Source organism: Gopherus flavomarginatus, chromosome 2 (assembly GCF_025201925.1).
Source record: "Gopherus flavomarginatus isolate rGopFla2 chromosome 2, rGopFla2.mat.asm, whole genome shotgun sequence".
NCBI classification, from domain to species: Eukaryota; Metazoa; Chordata; order Testudines; family Testudinidae; genus Gopherus; species Gopherus flavomarginatus.
Window position 1 is genome coordinate 68,228,909 of NC_066618.1, and position 21,639 is coordinate 68,250,547.

At 40.6% G+C, this 21,639-nt stretch overlaps 1 protein-coding gene across 4 annotated transcripts in view; it reads right to left on the reverse strand.

Annotated features, from left to right (window-relative positions):
* Window positions 1-429: 429 nt before the first annotated feature.
* The window catches only part of RFTN1 (raftlin, lipid raft linker 1), a 118,372-nt gene continuing 97,162 nt past the window's right edge, over window positions 430-21,639 (reverse strand). For all 4 annotated transcript variants that reach the window (XM_050938411.1, XM_050938412.1, XM_050938410.1 and 1 more), the window contains exons 8-10: window positions 14,217-14,320; window positions 12,656-12,737; window positions 430-2,085 (exon numbers count right to left, since the gene is read on the reverse strand). In XM_050938411.1, the coding sequence (XP_050794368.1) occupies window positions 1,633-2,085; window positions 12,656-12,737; window positions 14,217-14,320 (639 nt within the window). In that variant the 3' untranslated portion in view covers window positions 430-1,632. The remainder of the gene's footprint in view (window positions 2,086-12,655; window positions 12,738-14,216; window positions 14,321-21,639) is intronic.

The following is a 21,639-nucleotide window of genomic DNA, read 5'->3' on the forward strand; positions in this document are numbered from 1 at the left end:
TGCTCCAATACTTCTGTTAGTCTATAAGGTGCCACAGAACACTTTGCGCTAAATTTTATTATGTTTTGGCCACTATTACCAAGCAGTTCACCTATATTCAGCTATATCCTGTTGGACCAGATCCTGTGCTCCACTTAGGACTAAATCAAGAATTGCCTCTCTTCTTGTTGGTTCCAGGACTAGCTGCTCAAAGAAGCAGTCATTTAAGGTGTCAAGAAACTTTATTGTTTATGGAGTTACTTTGTTTACAGAAAATGAAAAATAGAAGGTATTTTTTAAAAACACCATACAGGACTGCTTAACTAATTGTAAACCAGGACTCTAAGGGATTGCTTATTAAGAAAATAAAAGCTACTACATGTTACATTTTTAAGCAGACTAAAACTGTTTGAGTATATTCAAATATCTAAAAAAATTGTTACACGTACATTTTACTGTAAAAATTTTAATATACCTCCAAACATGAAAATGTTGACCATTTTACATCATAAAGTTTGTATGTCAGCTGAAAAACATAGTTATCTGTTGTAAAAGAAAGGTTTAGTCATCAGGTTGTATTCTTCAGGGTCATTCAGTAGCTTTCACTGACATTTGCCTGGTAGCTATTTGATTAAAAAAAAAAACATCTTTCTTGTGACACACACTACTCCAGTTGATAAATGATGAAAAGTCACATAATAGCAGTTCTAGCAGATGGTGAGTGTATCCACTATTAGTGAATATGTACAATTAATGAGTTACATTTTACATGCAGTTTTCATTTTCTTTTCTATTTCTTGAAGCCCAAGCAAGCACTGCCGAAGGGCTGATTAGCAACCTAAAAATCCAGAACATCAAAATACGAGAATAGGGAATAGGAGGCATAATGTTAGAGCCACCTGCTTAACACACAACACACATTCATCAAGAGGTTTGTTTCCTCATCAGGTTCCCCTTATGTACCTACAATATTCGTGGGCTGTTTATTGCTTTATATATCTGCAAGAGAAAACTAAATTCAAGAGAATATCAATGAATAGATATGTTATGGAGATAAATACAGCTACAGCCACTTTATCAAACTTCCCAATCCCAGCCTCTGTAAGCCTAAATACCATTTTCTTGACAACACAAAACAATGACAAAACGACATGGTGCAATAATTGTTTCAGCAATGATACTTTGATAAAATTATTACGTAAGGAAACTGACCACCAATGCTTCTCCTAAACTAATATGAAATACTGAATACAAACCTGTTTTTGTTAAGAGAGCACAGAGCAGTTTAAATATCAGCGGTTTTTCTTGAGTCACAGAACAAGCCTGACTACGTTTTCACTCCCAACTTGGTAATCACAATACATTTCATCTCTACCTTTAAAACTAAGGACAGTAAAGCCAGTCCTAATCTCAGTAAAGTCAGTGGAAATTTTGCCATTAACTTATGTCGGAGCAAAAGTGGGCCTTACAGTTAGTTGAAACTTTAAGATGCCTGTGTATGTTAATTGGAGAGAATAAAATTGTATAGGGCATTTACAAAGCCAAATTAAAAGTTGTATTAAGCGATTAAATTAGTGAGGATGATTAGCAAAACTTGTCCTTTACTTTGGCAAAAGATCTGCAAATCTTTCAGTAATCTTGAGATGCAAGTGATTAATTGCAGGAAGCATCTATGGCTCCAGCCCCACTATCCCCATCCCCACTGTCAGTTATTAGAACACAGCTTCCTTCATGCGTTATCTGGTTCTCACAGTTGTCAGATGCATCATTGTGACTCAAGCACACTTCCACTTCTTTTTTATCAGTATCATGACTTGGATGCCATTTTTCTTCTGATTCCTCATGGCCATGGATAGATATGGCTTTATCCTCATGCATCTCAGATGTCTTGTCTATGATACTATCCAGTTGTTCATTCAAGACTGGTTTGCAGTTCCCAACATTTTCAATTGTTGACAATTGTGCTCCTAAGTTTCTTTTATTCTCTATAACTTCACACTCCTTTTTTTCTTCTGCTGTTTGTTTCTCCCTCGAACTTAGTTTAGCCTTGTTAGATTTCTTTGTCTGTTTGTTGTGCATCTCTTCTTTGGAGAACCTCCAGTGAAACTATAAATAAAATATTTGTAAGTTAAAGGTCACTTTAAACATAAATAAAAACTCAAGTAAAAATTTGCTTTCTGAAATAATAATGGTTTAACTTCAGTTCAATGGTTGATCTAGTCAAAGGATCCAACCTCAAAATGTATATTGTATATGAGTACCCAGACTATTTAAAATTATGTTTGTAGCTATTACACACACGTAGATACGCTTCTGTTCCTTTCTCTGTCTCTACTGCTTTGTATGCCTAATCGGTTTCTTGATGAAGGATATTTCAGTGCTGAGGTAATAACCCACAACATCCTGGCAGACATTCCAAACTGTTCTGAAAGCAAGAAAATGGAAAGCTGTGCTAATGTAGACGAACAGAGGAAGAGATCCTGGAGTATTAGTCCAGTTTTTCAACAAGTTAGTAGCAGAAGTAACAAAGCCTGACTGAGAACACAAGCGCACACATTCACCAAGTGTGTGAAGACAGCAACTCAGAAAATTTATAAATTCAGCTTTTAAGGTGCAATTCCACTGCTTGTTTTATGACTATTTATCCTCTCTCTCAGATATGTGTAAGCATGTAGAAGTGCACTATGTAGACATTGATATAAAACCAAAATGTGAACGAGCTGTGCAAGAACAGTTTTATAAGAAAATCATTCAAGTATCGTGTATCATACAGAAAAGTTCTGTACTCCTATCCTATGTACTGTTTGGAATGTGCCACAAAATAACTCTAAAGTGTTTTCTTTTTCAGAAGCCCACAGTTCCCACAGGACCAGCATTTGCAAGACTAAACCAGCATTTTGAAACTTTCAGGAAGTTTTCCAAGTCAGTCTGTGGACTAAAAAGTTCCAAATGTATAATCTGATCTGCCTGTGCTAAGCCATACATACAGTGCAGAATCCAGAAGTGATTTTACAGTACAATGCTTTAAACATTGAGCATTTAAAAGACCAAGTGATAAACAGTGCAAGTAAGTAGCAAAACATCCTGAGCCGTTTGTACAGAAGTTTCTGGGGCAGAATGCACAAGGCCACCTCCTACAACGCACATCACAAGACTCATCATGACCACCATTTTGGATGATCTATGTTGACTACTGCTCAAGGCTACATTTTGACTAACAATAAAAGTAACTATGGTTTCTTGAAACGTTGATGCAATAGTCATGGAATTAAAATCAGAAGGGACCACCAGATCGTCTAGTCTGTCCTCCAATATATCACAGGCCACCAAAACCACCTATCACTCGCACACTGAACCCAACAACTGAAATTAGCTCAAGGTATAGCCCTCAGGAGAGTACTGTGTGCCACAGGCAAAGAATAGGAGAGACCGAGGGCCCTGCAAGGGCAGGAAATTGATTGAGAGGTACCCAGATGAACCTGGCAGGCAATTTGGACCACATGCTCCAAAGGAAGATGAAAACCCCCCAAGACCACTGGATAATCAGCTGAATGTGAGCTCTCAGTGTGATGCTGTGGCCAAAAGAGCTAATGCAATTCTGGGATGGATAAACAGGGGAATCTCAAGAAAGAGTAAGAGCAGAGAGGTTACTTTACATCTGTATTTGAGACTTGTGCACCCACTGCTTGAATATTGTTACTCCTGGGGAGATTCTGTGTACCTGCAGAAAACAGCCCTCCCTACAGAATTCTTGCTTTTTCCTGCAGAAAATGTCAGGGAAGCTGCGCTGCGGAGGTGGAGGGGGACCATGTGTGCAGTTTTTTGGGGAGCCTTCCTATTTCCTGTGGAATGAGTGCCCGTGGTGGGACTCAGTAACAGGGGGTGGGAGAAATGAGGGAAGGGGCCTAAGGAGATAGGGGGGAGAGGCAGTGGGAAAGGAAGGGGGGTGGAATAGGGCAGGGGGAGGGGAATGGAGAAGAAAAAGGAATCACGTGGGGAAGTGGGAGCCTGACATGCTGTGACCCCTTGGCAGCAGCTGGGGTTCCCCCATTAAGCAAGCCTATCGAACCCGCACCCTGACAAGCCCTACTGCCATACAGCTGGACCCCTCTGACAAGGCCCCCACCCCCAGACCCCAACCCCACTGAGCCCCAACCAGATGCATCTGGACCCCCACCCATCAAGCCCCACTCCCCCAGCACCCAGACCCCCCCACTGAGCCCCCACTCCCAGGCTCCACGCCAAGCCCCATCACCCCACCCCCGGTGATGCCCGCACCCAGATTGCCCCACACCTGAATCCCCCCATATTAAGCCCCTCCACACTTGGATACTGCTGGGCTGAGCCTGCCCAGCCACACCTGGCAAGAGAGGCAGGAACCCAGGGTGTTTCTGGGGCAGGCCCAGCCCTTGCACTGTGTCAGGGTCAGGTGCAGCCTCACTGCTGAATCCCTGTACTGGGGGAGGTGGAGGCTTCAGGGTGATCTCCCAACTCAATGCAGCCAGTGACCTGTGCTCCCCACTACCATGCTGGAGCCACATTTATTTATTGACAAATAAAACTTGCAGAATTTTGTAGAATTTTAAAATATTGTGCACATAATTTTTATTTTTTTGGCACAGAATTCCCTTAGGAATAATATTGTGTCCAGTATTAATGCCCACGATTCAAGAAGGATGTTGATAAATTGGCAAGGGTTCAAAAAAGAGCCACAAGAATGATTAAATGGTTAGAAAACAGGCTTTATGGTAATAGCCTCAAGGAGCTCATTCTATTCAGTTTATCAAAGAGAAGATTAAGGGGTGACTTGATTACAGCCATAAGTACCTACATGAGAAACAAATATTTCATAATGGGCTCAGTTGTCTGGCAGAGGAAGATATAACACATCCAATGATGGAAATTTGAGCTAGACAAATTCAGACTAGAAATAAGGTGTAAATTTTTAATGGCAAGAGTAATTAACCATTGGAACAATGTACCAAGGGGTTGTGGTGGATTCTCCATCACTGACAGTTATTTTAATCAAGAATGGATGTTCTTCTAAAAGACATGCTCTCAGCATTATGTTGGGGATGTTCTGTGACCTGTAGTATAAAGGAGGCCAGACCAGATAATCATAATGGTCTCTTCTGGCCTTAAAATGTATGAATCTATTAAATCAGACCTATGGGAAAATTCCTTCCTGACCCCACATATGGCAATCAGTTAGATCCTGAGCAAGAACCAGCAGGCCAAGCACCTAAGAGCATTGGCCAACTCCATCCAGTGTCCCATGTCCAGCTGTGACCATCTCTGATGCTTCAGAGGGATTAAAAGAATAAAGAAACAGTGGGGAGGAGAGAATCCCTTCCTGACCCCTAATAGGTGTAATGTGCTTATAAATGTCTGAAAATTACTCAGAGGACAAAGGATTTATCTGTCTCATCCCTGAGGGAAAAGTTCACCTTGCCAAGCAAAGTCAGCCTAAACTTTCAAGTAGTTAGTTACTTCACCATTTAAACAAATTGCCTCACCAATATGCCAGCACTCAGGTTCCACTCTGCATCGTGTTGCATGCGAACAGCTGGACCCTCACCTGCCAGCTGTGAAAAACGCAGCAGCAGCTCCTATCGGGGACTGGGCAGATCCAGGAAGTGGGACGAACCCATCACCTGAGGGCTCACCAGCAGAGAGGGTAAACTAAGGAGTCGGGAGATAAGGGAGGGAATCCAGGAGGGTCAGGTTGATGAGGGGAGGGCTCCCTTGAGGGCCCTTGGAAGGTTGGGCTGGTGAGGGACGCTTTGCCTCACACATTTGCAGTTCTTCTGGCACCCATGCTTTCCATACAACATAAAATATAGGAGGCTGTGGACCTTATCTGGCTGTCCAGCTAGAGTCTAGAAGTCATTTTCCCAGTGCTACAGGTCTATACCAGAGACCACCAAGAGGATAGCTCATGATCACAAATCTTTTGCCCTCCTTAGCAATCTGATGCAAGAGGACCACCCAAAACTATATCTTAGAGAAAAAGCCTTTACCAAGCCAAGTTTTGAAAACCAGCCTTCCATTTTGCACCTACAGTTTTAAGCCCACAAACAACTCTGAGCACAAAGTCTGCCATTTGTGATCCTGTTGTGCTCACAGATAAGGTAGTTGTGTAAATCTCATATGTTATACCCACAATTAATTGCACATGCAATTGCTTGCTAGCATACAGAGGCATGGTTGAAACCCTTACTTCATAACACTGAAGTAATGCTCCAGCTGGCCAAACTCTGAGGGAGCAAAAAATCCCCTAGCAGTAGCTAGATTTAGCCTATATTCTTTTATGTTTTGAGTCTAGATGTTGTTCACTAAACATATCTTGCATATAAATATATTAAAAAGAACACCACAATTTTTTAACTCGGGTGTCTAAATTTAGACACTTGAAAAAAGTGTCCTGATTTTCAGAGGTGCTGAGCACCCGCAATTCCCATTTAAATCATCTGAAGTTTTCCGTGAGTAGAGGCTGCATATCAGGCCCAAAATGTTAAAAAGTTTCTTCTGAACTAATGTCAGCCTTTACGGGGTTTAATGTCCACGAAGCCTAATTTCTGCTGAAATGAGCCTTGATTTTGTCTCAAGAAACAGCAGATAAACTTTATGAGTAATTAGATTAAATCTGCAGCCTGTGATGGAGCAATGAGAGGTACAGTTATCGCTGTCTTACTGCACAGTTTTTACAATTCCTTATATGTTTCCTTTCTTCTCAGGTGGCTGAATTGCACAGCACCTTACTAGTTCATATGAAGGATTTAGTTTCCACCACTGCAATTTCATTTTAATCTTATCAGCACCACATATTTTCCCCCTCCAAGTGTTTATCTACAAAAAAAGTTTTAAAAAATTAAATAAAGCTATCAGATCTTAATGCCTATGCTTTTGTGCTGTTCAGAATGCTTAGCAACTGATTCAAATGTAAGGTGGTTTATGTCAGGCGTTTATCAGCAGCTGAATAACAATGACAGCTTTTTTATAGAACTACTATGAATTTGGATGATTTTACCTCTCCCATATTTTTCTTGAACCTTTGACTGAAAACCATCATATTTTATTACTTGTATTTTTGTATTACATTTATTTCAAACTTCCTGCATGTAAATAATCTCTTATCAATAGACATTTTTAAAATTTGAATGCACCTTTTCAATGGTATGTGTAAAAATAATCTTTTCAGTCACACTTGTTGGTTTGCAGCTGCCACTACCGTTGACTCATTAGTTATGGATGTATCTATTTGAATTTATACCAATATCTATTATAGGTTCCCATTCTCTTCGTTAAAACTCACAAAGCAAACAAAAGCACTGCCCATGATGATAACCACCCCAACCCTCAGCCCAGCTGCTCCTAAATAGCCTGAGAAAGACAGGCTTTGCAGCATGCCTAGAAGAATAATAAATCTGAGCTCTGGCTAACCAAGTAGCAGAGGTGAATTCCAGTATAAAGGACACCATGCCAGCAGCTTACTCTTATTTATATTAAGGGGGATCCAGCTTGAGCATCTTTGCTGATCTCACCTGTGGCGACAGTGACCAGCTAATAGTGGAGTTTCCAGGAGGGAGTTTGGGGGATTTGCTTTATAAGTACGGTTTTGACTCAACAACAAGGATAGAGAGTCATCAGCTAGTCTGATAGTCATCAGTGGTCTGCAGTGGATGTGCCATCTTCTGCTTCCTGCCTGAAGAGAGAGGAGACTTTGTCTGTATGAAGTGCAAGCTAATAGCCCTGATGGAGGTGACGGTTTGTGGTCTTGAGGAACAGATGACTACCTTGCAAAGCACCAGGGATACGGAGGATTTTCTGGTCAATACTACAGCAAATCCCACAGGTAACAGAATCAGGTGACAAGAGCAGACAAGGAAATGAAGATAGGAAATTTGTCACCACCAGAGGTAGGAGAACCCAAAGGGCATCTTCACAGCTGGATATATCAAGTCACTATTACGTGCTGAGTAAGACGTCTGAAAAGAACAACCAGCAAGAGCCAATTGGAGCAAAGGACCTATAGACAGCAGAGAAAAGAGCTGAGAACTGTTGCCCAGCTCAAACTAGATGGACTCAGATAAGTTCAAGAGAGCATATCCACAACTGGCCAGAGAGCAAGACAATCCTGAATGGGGATTACATGCTAAAGAGAATGGAAAGGACATTCTCCAAGGGCTAGAAGGACAGCAAGACAATTTGTTATTGCCTTCCAGGAGCAAAGACAAGGGACATCACCACAGGAATAAACAAAATTCTGAAGTTGACAGGAGAGATTCTTTAGGTGGTGATCCACATTGGTGCCAATGACACTATATCTGGCACTATTCCAGAGATCCTGGAAGACTTCAAGGATCTAGGAAGGGAACTGAAGGAGAGAAATATCCAGACTCTGGGAATCCTTCCTATGCCTCAAGTGAGAGAAGAAAGAGGATATCAGAAGTGAACAATTGGTTAAGTAAGTGGTGTAGGGGAGAAGGTTTTGTGGAATATTGGGGTAGAAATGGTACTAATCTCCTGGGTGACAGACCAGCAAGGGTATCTCAGAGGGCTTTAAACTAACCATGAAAGGCAGAGGGTGTTAATGGAGCAATCATGGTGCCAACACCCAAATATGTAAACCAGCCACATGGTGTCATGCATATGACAAATCCAAGTACAAAGGGTCTTGTAAGGGACACATTTTTAATCATCTATATTCTGATGCTAGAGGCCTAAGTTACAAACAAGAGGAGTTGGAAATGCTCATATTTGAGAAGAAATATGATATGGTTGGTATTACTAGAACTTGTGGGATGGTTCATGTGATTGGAACATTAAAACTGATGGTTACAGCGTATTCCATAGAAATAGAGGGAAAAAGAGGAAGGGGTAGCACTTTACATTGAAGACACAGGAGACTGGAGTGTTACCCAAGAACCTCTTGATGCCAACTGGCATAGGGCACAGGAGATGCACAGAGTTTTATATGGATCCCCTGCGTCAGGTATGCACATAATAATTCACCAAAGGGTGGTAAGTGAGATCTCTATGGATAGCCAGTAGTCCACTGATTATCATAATCATTTTGAAATGCATGTACAGTTAATATTTAAGGAGCTATGTATCTTTAATAGGAGTTATGTTCTCAAAGCCTAGGCCTTAACGCAGGTAACCAGATGATGTGACTCAGACTGGTTCCTTCCAGACAGGATGTAATTAATGCTTATCTCCCTGTCTGGGCATTGTGTATTGTCCATGGCACAACACAGATCTATTTGCATCTGGTGCCAAAATGCTAATCAAGGGATTGTGAAATCTTCAAGAGAGGAAATTTACAAGAAGAAATAAAACAGCAGGAGGGGGATCCTGTTTATGAGTAAAGAGAATTAATTGTTGGAGTATATGTGGGGGGCACAGGTACCCCCTCTGCACCTTTCACTGAGGAGGCAAGCTGGCAGTGTGACTTGTTTCACAAACCGAAGATCGCAACTGAGCCTGGCTATAAAACACTGGGAGGACTTTGGGATGGGCTTTGCTATACAAGACAGGAAAGTAACTTGTTCAATAAATCAAGGTTCTAGAATGCAAGTTATGAAATTATTTTATATGTAACTATTTGTTTCCAATATTCCTATTTGCCATCATTTGAATCTCTTCTCTTCGTTAAATAAACTTTTGCGTGTTTTCCCTATAAATATATCTAAGGGCGTGGCTACACTCGAAACTCGAAAGTGCTGCCATGGGAGCGCTGCCGCGGCAGCGCTTTGAAGTGTGAGTGTGGTCGCAGTGCCAGCACTGGGAGAGAGCTCTCCCAGCGCTGCAGGTTCTCCACCTCCCCGTGGGGATTAGCTTGCAGCGCTGGGAGCCGTGCTCCCAGCACTGAGGCACTGTTTACACTGGCACTTTGCAGCGCTGTAACTTGCTGCACTCAGGGGTGTGTTTTTTCACACCCCTAAGCGAGAAAGTTGCAGCGCTGTAAAGCGCCAGTGTAGCCAAGGACTAAGTGCTGCACGTTAAATGGAACTGTGATCTGAGGTGAAACTGGTAAGCTGGAGTGCTCTGCTTCTTTGGGAGCAGCAAATCTGTGAACTCTGTGAGTGTCCAATGGATCAAGGGCTAGACACTCCTGGGGGACGCTTGGAGGGCTCGGCAGTTGGAGTGTGCCCATCACTGACCAGCAGAGGGCCAGTGGTGCCTGCCTCGGTTGAGAGAGGAGTGCTTGTGTTGCCCAGGGCTGGTGGAGTCAAGGAGTTGACACATAACAGACCCAGATAAGGCTTCTTCATGCTAAGCACAGGTGGTAGTGAGGTGCCTCTCAATCGTGGGTAGCCTTGGGAAGTGTTAAACTGAGTCATAGAGGATTCAGAATCACAGGACCTTGAAAGCTTATAAATTAAAGTTCTAACTAGTAAAACCAAAGATGGGCTACTGGAAGGCATGTGTTACCGGTCACCAAGTTCCACAAGTGAGCAGGATGAACTGCTCCTTAGGCATCTGTCCATAAAGGGTAGAAGGAAAAAATGCACTATCGGGGTGACTTCAGCCTGGGGGATACTGGCTGGACATCTCATGTAACCAGTAAAAAAATGTCCTTAAAGTTTATAAACATTAATAACTGATGATTTCTTAACACAGAAATTCCTGAAACCAAAGTGATGGGGTGAGGGAACTCAATGCTGGATGTCATTCTGATGGCCAAAGATGATTTAACAGCTGGCCTAAAAATCAGTGGTTGCCTAGATACTAGTGAGCATGATCTGATTATATTTACTTTGTGCAAACAGAATATGGCACCAACTCGTAATACGTTTATTTGGAACTTTAAGAGGGCCAACTTTCCAAAGAATAAGGCAATTAATTGTCCATATAACTGACTGGGAATATAAATTTAAAATGGGAAGTGTTAACAAAAATTGGTAATTGATCAAGAACATCCTACTGGATGCCCAACAGCCATAAAAAAGCTTATCCTGGGCAACAAATCATCCTGTTAAAAGCGGTCCACGTGGCGGGGCTACCCCTGAAACTGTAGACCCTGGGAGCCCCGGCAGTAGCACAGTGAAACTGACAGTCTTTATCAGTTTTGATGCTGCTAGTAATAGTGATGAAACTGACAAGACTGTCAATTTCACTCAGTAGCTGTCTGAGACTGGGGAGCAGATTTCACTTTGGAAACTCCATATGTCAGTGATTCTGAAACAAATTTGGGCGGGATTTCTGGTTCATAGTAAATAAAAAACAAACTGAATTACTTCCCATTCAGAATGAAATCCAATTTTAAAACTGCAAAATTTCCTGTGAACTGGAAATCCCGTGATTTGGCCAGCTCTACTCCTAATGTCCAACTCCACTTTAATAAGCAGCCTCAACATTCTGCAAGAGCTGAACTTCTGAAAGGTCTCAAGGTGTCATCGCATTGCATTGGTAACTAATGTTAGTGTAGCTGCAGTAAATAGAGCAGGAATAAAATGAAGGCAACACTAGTAGCATCTTCACCCTCTGATGGCTTGCTTTCACTAGATGGGTTATATTGCATCCTCATATTTCACTTGTTTGGCTCCCTTGCATGCAGGTTAGGAAAGGTGAAACACATGTGAACAAGACCTGCTGGTCGGCAATCTGCCATTTTTTGCCTTGTACAAAATCTCTGTATTTTCTCCTAACTTTTAAAGTATGACATGTTTGGGCCAGGCTTTCTGCCTGCTGCTCATTTAATAAAGGGAAGTGAAACACTTCAGGGAAGTGGGAATAAAATGAAGATTCACTGATACCTGTCAGCTGCATGCTCCATTAACTCTAGCTTGGTTTGGTTACTTTTTATAGCAGGGGGTCGGTAACCTTTCAGAAGTCGTGTGCAGAGTCTTCATTTATTCACTCTAATTTAAGGTTTCGCGTGCCGGTAATACATTTTAACATTTTTAGAAGGTCTCTTTCTATAAGTTTATAATATATAACTAAACTATTGTTGCATGTAAAGTAAATAAGGTTTTTAAAATGTTTAAGAAGCTTCATTTAAAATTAAATTAAAATGCAGAGCCTCCCGACTCTGCCCAGGACCTGGGCAGTGTGAGTGTCACTGAGGTTGCCTACCCCTGTTTTTATAGGTTAGTGATATTCTCCCAATCTCATATGTTAGTATTTATTTATATTACAGAAGCACCTAGAAGTTCCAACTGAGATTAAGGCCTCACTCTACTAGACTGTCCAAAAATATAGCAAGAGACAGTCCTCTGCCCCCAAAAGTTTACAATCTTAATGGATAAGGCAGACAAAAGGTGAGAGAAAGGAAATATTATGGTCCCCATTGTACAAATCATGAACAGGGGCAGAGAGAGATGTAAAGTGACTTGCCCAAGATCACATAGGAAGTCTGTGGCACAGCTAGGAACTGAGCCTACATCTCCTAAATCCCACTCCAATTCCTCACTGTGTTTACTGTTTTTAGTAGACCACATAGTCTCTAGCTCCCTCCAATGGAAGGAAGAGTAATGGACAGAACCTTTCATGTCCTTTGAGTATTTTGTTATTTCCTCGCGTTAATAGTTCACATCAGAGTTCTAAAGTGTTCTGATAATATTCAGCAAACCTTCTAAGCCATTAGAAATCTTTAATTGATTTTCCACAGCAGTTTCGAGTATTAGAGTACTGCCACGATAAACGTACACAGGAATTCAGGGTCATTTACCTTAGATTCTTTCTTCTTTGCTTTCTGGGGTAGAGAGGGTCTCTGAAGAAAGACAATCTGCTTAGTGGCTAAATTCCCCTCCCTGTAAAACATAATCCTGAAAATGAGTCAAGCTCATACAAAGTAGGATTCAAAATACAAGAAATACCTCAGTCATTTGCTTAAACTGGGCAAACGAGAACCACCAGAAATGACCAAAACATCTGACTGTCTCAAGTGTGTATGGATAGAATGGTATTTGCTGGGAAGCATCAGCCTAATTTAGGCTCATGTCTAATTTGATGCACCTAAAATCCCAGTTCAATCGCTGATGTTTTTTTCCGCCAAATGTTTTAGAATTCAACTGTCAACACAGAATAAAGTTTTTGAAAAAAAAATCAGTCTATGTGACACGCACTATAATCTTTATGTGCACTACAATGTCAATTACACATTGCAGTGTGCTTTTCCTAGCTAAGCAATAAGAGCTGACAGATTCAGCAATAGTGATAGCACTGATTAATGCACAACTCGGGTGTGTAGTGAAGCACAAGGCAAAGCTAAATGCCTGCATCACTCAGGCTGGGCATTAATCAGCACTAACGACCAATCTGAAGCATTTTATGGAGGCAATAATAAAATGGTTCACAGAAAGGAGTGGAAAGAAGGGAGGACAAAGCACAATGTTACAAAAGGGGATTAAAAATCCTTATTTGTGATTTTTCATCCACTGATTTATTCAAAAGTGTATGAAAAACATTAGATTAGAATAACTCCTTCCACTGGTTTTTCCCAGCATGTTTGGTCTTTATAGACTGTAAGAATTCAAGGATAGGAACTGTCTTTATCTGTGTCTCATACACCACTGGGCACAATATTGGCACTTTAATAAAGAACAACTTGGCATATTGATCTATTTGTTTTATTCATGACTGATGAAGACCCCTATTTGAATAGCAGTTCTGGAATGTGCAGTAGTAAGAATCAATTGCTGTTACATGCCTGTATTTTTAGCCAGTCTCCATTAAGAATGTTTTACAACTATTTACATTTCTATTAATATAATTATGCTTATGATGCAAAAGTAGATATAAAAATGATGAAAAAACACCAACAAAGGAAATTCCACTTGAAGGCTACTACAGTACTATCAGTGTTATTTCACCCACTTTTGCTGAGCTACTGCAGCAAATGATGTGTAACATCACACACACTGTTCTGATAGCTACTGATGAAAGACAACATGTGCTTCTACTGCTAGGCCACACCACTCTACAAATGGGACTACAGTTAGTTAGTTTATTTTTTAAATGGAGCTAACAACTTACACCTGCAACCCGGCACGCCACATACAAGTCTGGCAGCACCCTCACCCCCTTCCTGCCCAGCAAGATTCGTGGCAGGGCTGAGGTGGGGACAGAAATGCTCAGACTGGCCCAGTGGCAGCTGCAATGTGGCTTTCCTGGATAGTTTACTGCACATGTGCAGGGAACTATGTGCTAGGAGAATGGGGAGCTGTTAGCACAAACTATCATGCTGATACAGAGGCTTCCTTAACCAAAATGTAGTGCCCACACAGTACCTGTTTGTCTTTACAATCGGAGTAGGAAGCACACAAGTCAGCTGCCAACCATATATCGCAAGAGAGTTCAACAGTGGAATATAATCTGTCTGCACTTCAACTCCCTGGAGAAGAAAAATCAACTGTTAGGATTATCGCTTGATGTGTGACAATTTTTAAAATGGTGTTTTGTGGTGTTGTTTCTTTACAAAGTTAGATCATTTCTGCAAGTTAAGAAAAGCAGGAAGGAAAATATTTGAAAACGCAAGACACGTAGGATCATTCTCCAGTTTTTGCTAAAGAGTTAAATATATTTGTTTAAACAGTGCAAATATGCAATTTCTTTTTGGTCTCTAAACCAACCATGTGACAGCTGATGAATCAGAAAAATAGGGCTAATTCATTTTGTTTTATCAGAGCTCCCTTGGACAAGTGGCCTCCTGCAATCTTCATTGAAAAAAACAAAGAATTACATCCTGGCAAACAAAAAGGAATTCATGTGGCACAAAAATGTATTACACTGTGTGGTCCAGATTCTGCTCTTGACTATGCTGGTGTAAATCCTGAACAACTCTCCTGAAGACAAGCAAGTTAACTTCCGCTTTACACCAGCAGAGCTGAGAGATAAATTTGGCCCTCTGGTTTCAAAGCATTTCATGGGGAGTTAAATGGTATTATGGTGGAAATGAACTCATGTTATTTGCATCCAGCAGCAGAAAGAAAATATAAGTACAATTTGTTTTATTCCTTTTGTCACCACAGGCAAATAAACATTACCTATTTGTTATTCTGAATCAGGAAATATATGGGCAAGACCAAAACATTACCTTTCACTGTAAAAGTCTAGCTTCACTCAGAGATTCTGTACAATAGACTCTTGCTAATTCTCCCTCTGCTAATCTATAAACCCAATAATTCTCTCAAAAGGAACAAACAGTAGTCTCAGTAAAGATTGCTACAGGGAGCACTAATCGTACAAAATAATCTATTGCACATTTACTCTTCAGTGTTACCAATTTTACTGAAGTATTATCATAAATTGCAAATACACTTGTCACTACAAATACTATTACACTACATGACAGTACAAATTATGCTTGCCAAAATAAATGCACAAATACATTCTGTGATGCTGTGAGTGAGTGAGTGTGTGTGTGTGTTCATTTTCTCGTTAATTCTCAAAACCGGGTAAAGCACCACAGTGTTCCCAGTCATCAATGTCAATCAGTAAGGTTCTACTTCACTAAACTAGTTCAAATCAAAATCTATACATACTGTAATAACAATCTTTTGAACAGACCTAATTCATATCCTGTTGTAGTATTTTAAACAGAGGCCCTGATTATCAGTTTTAATTGGGCTTTCCTTTTTGAGCATGCGATTTAGGACACTTAAATATCTATATAACTGAAAGGCAGGTATAGTTCGGTAATTAATCACTTACATGACCTAAATTGTATATGAAACTAACTGAAGGAGCAAAATTGTACCCATTTAAAGGAAAGCCATTATTTGAAAATCTATCCTAAAATATGCACATAAGCACACATTGGATTAACCTTGCTTTGGGTTTCTTCACAAAAGCTGTCAAATGCTCACGATGATACACCTACTTACAGAGGTCAGACATATTTGCAAGGATTGGCAGCATCACCTTATATAAGACAGCATGAAGGTATAGGAAAGGAAGAAGATGCCTTTAAGAGAAAAGATAAATTCTAACTTAGCTTCTGACTCATTTCCTCAGAAGCTTCTCAGAACTTCAAGTCTACCATGATGGCAGAAGTGCCATGTTTATGGAGCCTCAGAGCCACACAAATCAGAGACTCCACCAACCCCACCATCTTTGTCCTCCCTCCCTCCAGCTGCCAAACTGACTTTTTCCTCTTTCCAGTTTTGAAAATGGCCCAGTGCCTGAAGAAAATCTATTAAAGGTACAGACAGATGTCCAAATGCCTTTGAAAGCAAATGCCTCAGGAAAATACTAGGTATTTTGAAATGAATTTATAACAAAATCTAAGATTTGTCAGGGAGCTCAACAACTCCTTATCTCTAGAGTTATCCAGAAAAGAAGATGGCAATATCCAGGACATGTATAAAGAATAAAACCAGAACATTTGCTGTGGCAGGCATGCCACTGGGCAGCTGCAGGAACAGACAAAAGGAGCTGATTGAAAAAAATCCTTCTATCACATAGTACCATGAGTTGGAAAACTTTTGGGACTTAACAACAAAGGGCACGCGAAGAGTGGCTCAGAACAGACAAGGATGGTGGAGCCTTGTTTGTGCCCTAAGCGATGTCTGATGGTGCAAGAAGAATTCAGACTTCAGATTCAGCACCTGAGGGCTAAGATTATCCAAGAGAGCCTTCCTGTTTCATCGAGAAATGTGACAAACATATCAAAATCCAAGAGTAGTTATGGCAACCAGGAAGAGCACCACGACAACACAAATCACATTTGACTGCTGCAGGAGCCGAACCATTTCAGCAATGCGCTGTCTCCTGCCACAGCCAGTTTTCTCAGCAGGCTCCCGCAGCAGCAAGACAATGAATCCCTGTGGGATTTTGACCTGTCTAACTTGTCAGACCTATGCATCACCTGTAGCAGATGATGTTATATTTCTCAACAGAAGCTTAGAGAGAGAAAAGAACAGGTTAGGGTTCAACAAAATTAAAGCATTTATTAGTTCAGACGGTTGAAGTATGTAAGAAAATTGAAGGGGAATGGTTAGGAAAAACGGGGGGATAGAAATTGTTCTAAAGGTGGCTTCTGTTTTCTGTGTTAGTCTCATGGTACCTTTCTATCCACTCTTTTTTCCTAATACCAGTCAACTGGGTTTTTAGCACCCATGAGAAAGTATTTCCACACCCTGCAGAGGTGCATACCTGGCCCTAGAATCACTTCCATGGCCCTCCTTAACAGCTCTGCTGGAAGTCACCCAATGCCTCTGTGGAATCAGCCAAAGTACCTCTCTCCAGGTCACCATGCCAGTGATCTGCAGGCACACACCTCCTGCCCCATCCCAACTAGCTCTGTTCAGAGGTGGCAGGTAGGGGAGAGGACAGCAGCCTTTTTTCACCTTAAGTAACTTTTTTTTTTAAGTGGAGCTCAAACTCCTCACTGGCAAATATAAGCACTAGCAGCTTTAGAACCAAGAGAGCCACAGAGACACGAACATGGAAGGGCAAGAAGAAACCATGATATATGATTGGATCACAGGTGGAACTTGTGTTCCACCAGGAACCATAGCTGACTAAGACACATGGGAATACACATCTTGATAATAAACCTGAGTGTGGAACCATGCCGAAGTGTCACCACTACGGTTCTTTCCAAAACAAAAAGCATCTAAATGCACACTAAATTTTAGCACAATCTTGCCATGCACCAAAAAGCAGTCCCTAATCTTATAGTAAATGCAATTTATATTCTTATATTAAATGTAGCTATATTAAGTTCAAATACAGAAGAGCATAAGATTAAACTACTGTAATCAGGATTTTTTGAAGCTCAGGGTTAGTTAGACAGAAGCAGTAGAAAGTACATGACAGAACTCTAATGAAAAAGAAGGTGCACAAATAATACCCTGTATCAAACTGGGAGACATTTCATTCTGTGAAAGGGAGCAAAATTGTAATTAACTCACTTCCCACTCTTCTGTGGTTGGTAAGTAATCTCTGATCACACCTTGAGTGTCAAAAAACCAAATCACATTGAGCTGTGCTTTTTCCCTGATTTGCTGCACATAATAAGATTTTATTTTTATTTATAGTTTTGCTGTTTGGTTTCAACATTTCTTCCCCACTCCCCAATAGTCTCAGCTATTAGAAATTCCTAAAACCTGATTTTAAAAAGAGTAAAGATAATACCTAGGGCAAACTATACCACATACTGTATTAATAACATTCATTTTCTTCTGCTGTTTCAATTTTAGTCACCGAGCAACATAAAACAAAAAGACTGCTAAGTTCTTGTCCCACTGAAAAAAATTCAGTCAAAATAATTTTCTTAGTTAAGTAAATGTAGTTTAGTTACAAGTGAGACAGCTTTGGTTCCTGCCTAATGTATATTTTCTTGCAATGTGGACACAAAACAGACCAAGATTAAGGAATAAAAGATGGAGCATCCCATTAAATAAGCCTTAATAAAGTACTTAAGGCAAATCTGGATGAGCTGTGTACTGAAAAGAATGATAGGGTTTGGAGGCGGAGGAGGAATCCTGGCAATCAGGATTGGGAGCAGAAACACAAACAAATTGTAATTGTTCCCTGCGTCTCTGCATGGGGAAATGGATTGTCAACTATTTTTATCTATTATTTGTATTGCCATAGCACCTAGAAGCCTCATAAACATATAGGGAATGCACACCCCTGTGTCAGATTCGGATAACCTGCCCCCAGTCACACTGCAATTATGACTCTCTATAGCCCATGGGAAGAGGAAATGGGGAGAGCAGGATTTGCACCTCAGAAAAAGAGAAAGGAATAAAAATGTGTCTGGCTCGCTGAGAATAGGCTGGTGAAGGAATGTTTTATGTACTCTGTGCATTATGAGGTGAAAGAATCCCTAATATGGAGTTGTTAATGATATTTCTGTTCTATTTTTGCACTCTTCCCATAAAGTCATTTGGGTTAATCATATAATATTATTAATCTACTTGAAAAAGATATTTATTGTTAGCAAAAGAGAAGTTATGTGTCTGTGTATGGTACAGAAATAAAAGTTGAACTATCCTCCTCTCAGACTGGGATCTTCCTAAATTTCAGTACATAGCACAACAGAACATTGCTAATTTGCACTGACAGGGAAGTCCACTGTGGATTACCGACTTTCTAAATTAGACTCAGGTCCTGCAAACTCATCAGCTTGGGCAAACCCCTGCATCCATAACACTTCCAGTTGGCATGAGTGATATCTACCCATGCAGATCAGTTTGCAGTATTCAGACATCAGTGAGTAACTACAACAAAATCACAGGGAGGCCTTGCACATTATTCTAGACAGGTGTAGTTCAGATAGTTCATGGTATGTGTGCACTGTATATTTTGAGAAAGTAACAATGCCTTAGTACAATCACTACAGCACATTGCTATGACAATTTAAGTTATTTTGTAAGAATTACTGGATTTGCAGATTAGCTAAACGAAGATGAGCAAAATTCTGCTGGGTCAAGTACATCTTCATCCCCCAGCTCCACTGTGCATGGGCCAAACTGCAGGCTCATAAATGCACCCAAATGTCACAGGTCCAAAACTGTGTGTGCTGCAGAACAGTCTTAACACCTGTGTGCATGTCAATGGTAAATCTCCTCTCCTAGTGGGTTTTTTGGATGCAGATTCTAACCCCGAGACATGCACACGTATTAGGATTGTTCAAGTGCTCACATTTGGTGTTTGCACTTGGAAAGCACAGGCATGTTTATGTAGAGATGCAATTTGCACAGTGGAGGATGAGTAAAGGCTCAGCTGTAAATACGGCTGCGTGCGGCTAACACACCAAAACAGTTCATTCGTCACTAGAAAGTGTCTTAATAAATGTTTTAAACTAACATTTCAATAGCAATTCTCACAGCCAGTACTGTGGGAAACTTTCACATTCTTGGCCATCACGCATGAGAAATATAATCCAACAATTTTTTATCAGTATATTTTTTTAAAACCAATTAATCTAGACCATAGAATGTATCTGGTGTATTTCAGCAGCTACATTCTTGTGACACCTGTTTAATTAGACTCTACTAGACTCTCACATAGCTTTACTTTGGTACTGGTTCTACTATCTGTAAGTCAACAATTTTTGGGAACAAATTAGCTCATTTATTGTTCAGGAACTGGTATCTCTGATGATAGCCAGGCACACTTCATAGCACACGCTGTTCAATGTTGACAATTCAGCTTTCCACTGCAAGTCACCCAGGGTGAAATTTGTCCCCCTGCCTGGACAAAGCCCAAGTAATCAGCCCTTGTGATGACAACTCCACGAGTATGAAATTTACCACCCCTCCTGTCTTTAGGTAGTCCACAGAGCTAAAGAGCAGACCCTTCACCATCACTATTCCAGTCGATGGAAAAGCAGCCATTGCCCTCCTCTATGCAGGGTTGGGGCCACTGGATATGTAGTCATGGATCCCCTGGCCTGCCTAAAAAGATTCCTCCAACATCCTGGTCTATTCAGAGTTAGTCTGGAGGAGGAGGATGCACAGCATCCAATTCCCCGTGCAGCTGCTTCACTCCCCTCTCCACTGCGTGGCTTAAAGGTGACCTGCTGAGGGAATGGAAATGAATTTGTGCCTTTTTGGTTCTTTATGAAATATAAAGAAGGGCTAGAAGAGCTTTTTTCCTGCTTGTTTCCAGATGGGAAATTCAACTCTGCGTCTACCCTTCCCTATTTTTCCTTGAAGACTCTATGGATGAATGGAGAACTAACAGGTTTATGACAAGATCACAAAGACCAAAACAAAATATGAGTGAGAGGGAAAGTGATCATTATTAAGACTGTCTAAAACTCTGTATTTTGTCTGCTTTTGGCAATACCTATTTAACTCAAGCCCCCTATCAGTAGACAGAAGAAATACTGTCTTTGTTAGAACTTTAACATTCCTGTCCCTACAGTCAAGGGCTGAAAAAGGTCTGAATCCACATTTCTAGATTCCCCAGCTAAGACCTCCAGCAAAACCAAGGGAAGATCACACCTGGCACTTTTGTTATATTTTTAAGATAAGAAACAAACATTACAAAAAAAAAAACCCTTTAAAAAAACCCAATCCCCTTCCCCAAGCTTTTTAGCTGTATATACATAATAAAGGAGCAAAACAAGGACAAACCGCCAATATTTTCCCCACTGAGCGAATACTTTTATGTGGTACAGGCCTTTCATAGGACTGAATTTATTACTCATCACCTTCAACTCTCCTGCTATTCTAGTCATGGGTCTATCTCGTGACCATAGACTGACAAGTGTAACAAAGTGAGGAGATCAAGTCCACCAAACTCACTGGAATCTGAGGTAGATCAGATTTAAAACCAAATTAAGGCCAGATGTCCAGAGAAATTTCCAGAAAGAGCACTGAATTAAGGAAACTTGTAACCCAGGGAGCTGAAAGAAATAACTTTGTTTTGTCTATTGGAGTAGGTACCACATTATGAACATTTATCACACTTATAGCTGATACTATATCACATTACTTCCATTCTACCAGACACTGCAACATCACAATATATCTGGGAGCTTATAGTTTAATTCAAGTCAACACGCTGCAGATATAGAAGAAAAAAATATTGAAGCGAGAGCTAAAGATGCACAGTGGGGAAATAGCCTTTAGTCAAGGAAAATATTTTCAGAAGAATGTTACTCAGTAGTGAGAAACAATGCAAATATTTGAAATAATTGTTTATAGCACTTCATTTTAATGAAATATTGGTTAATTTGTCAACATGTTCTGT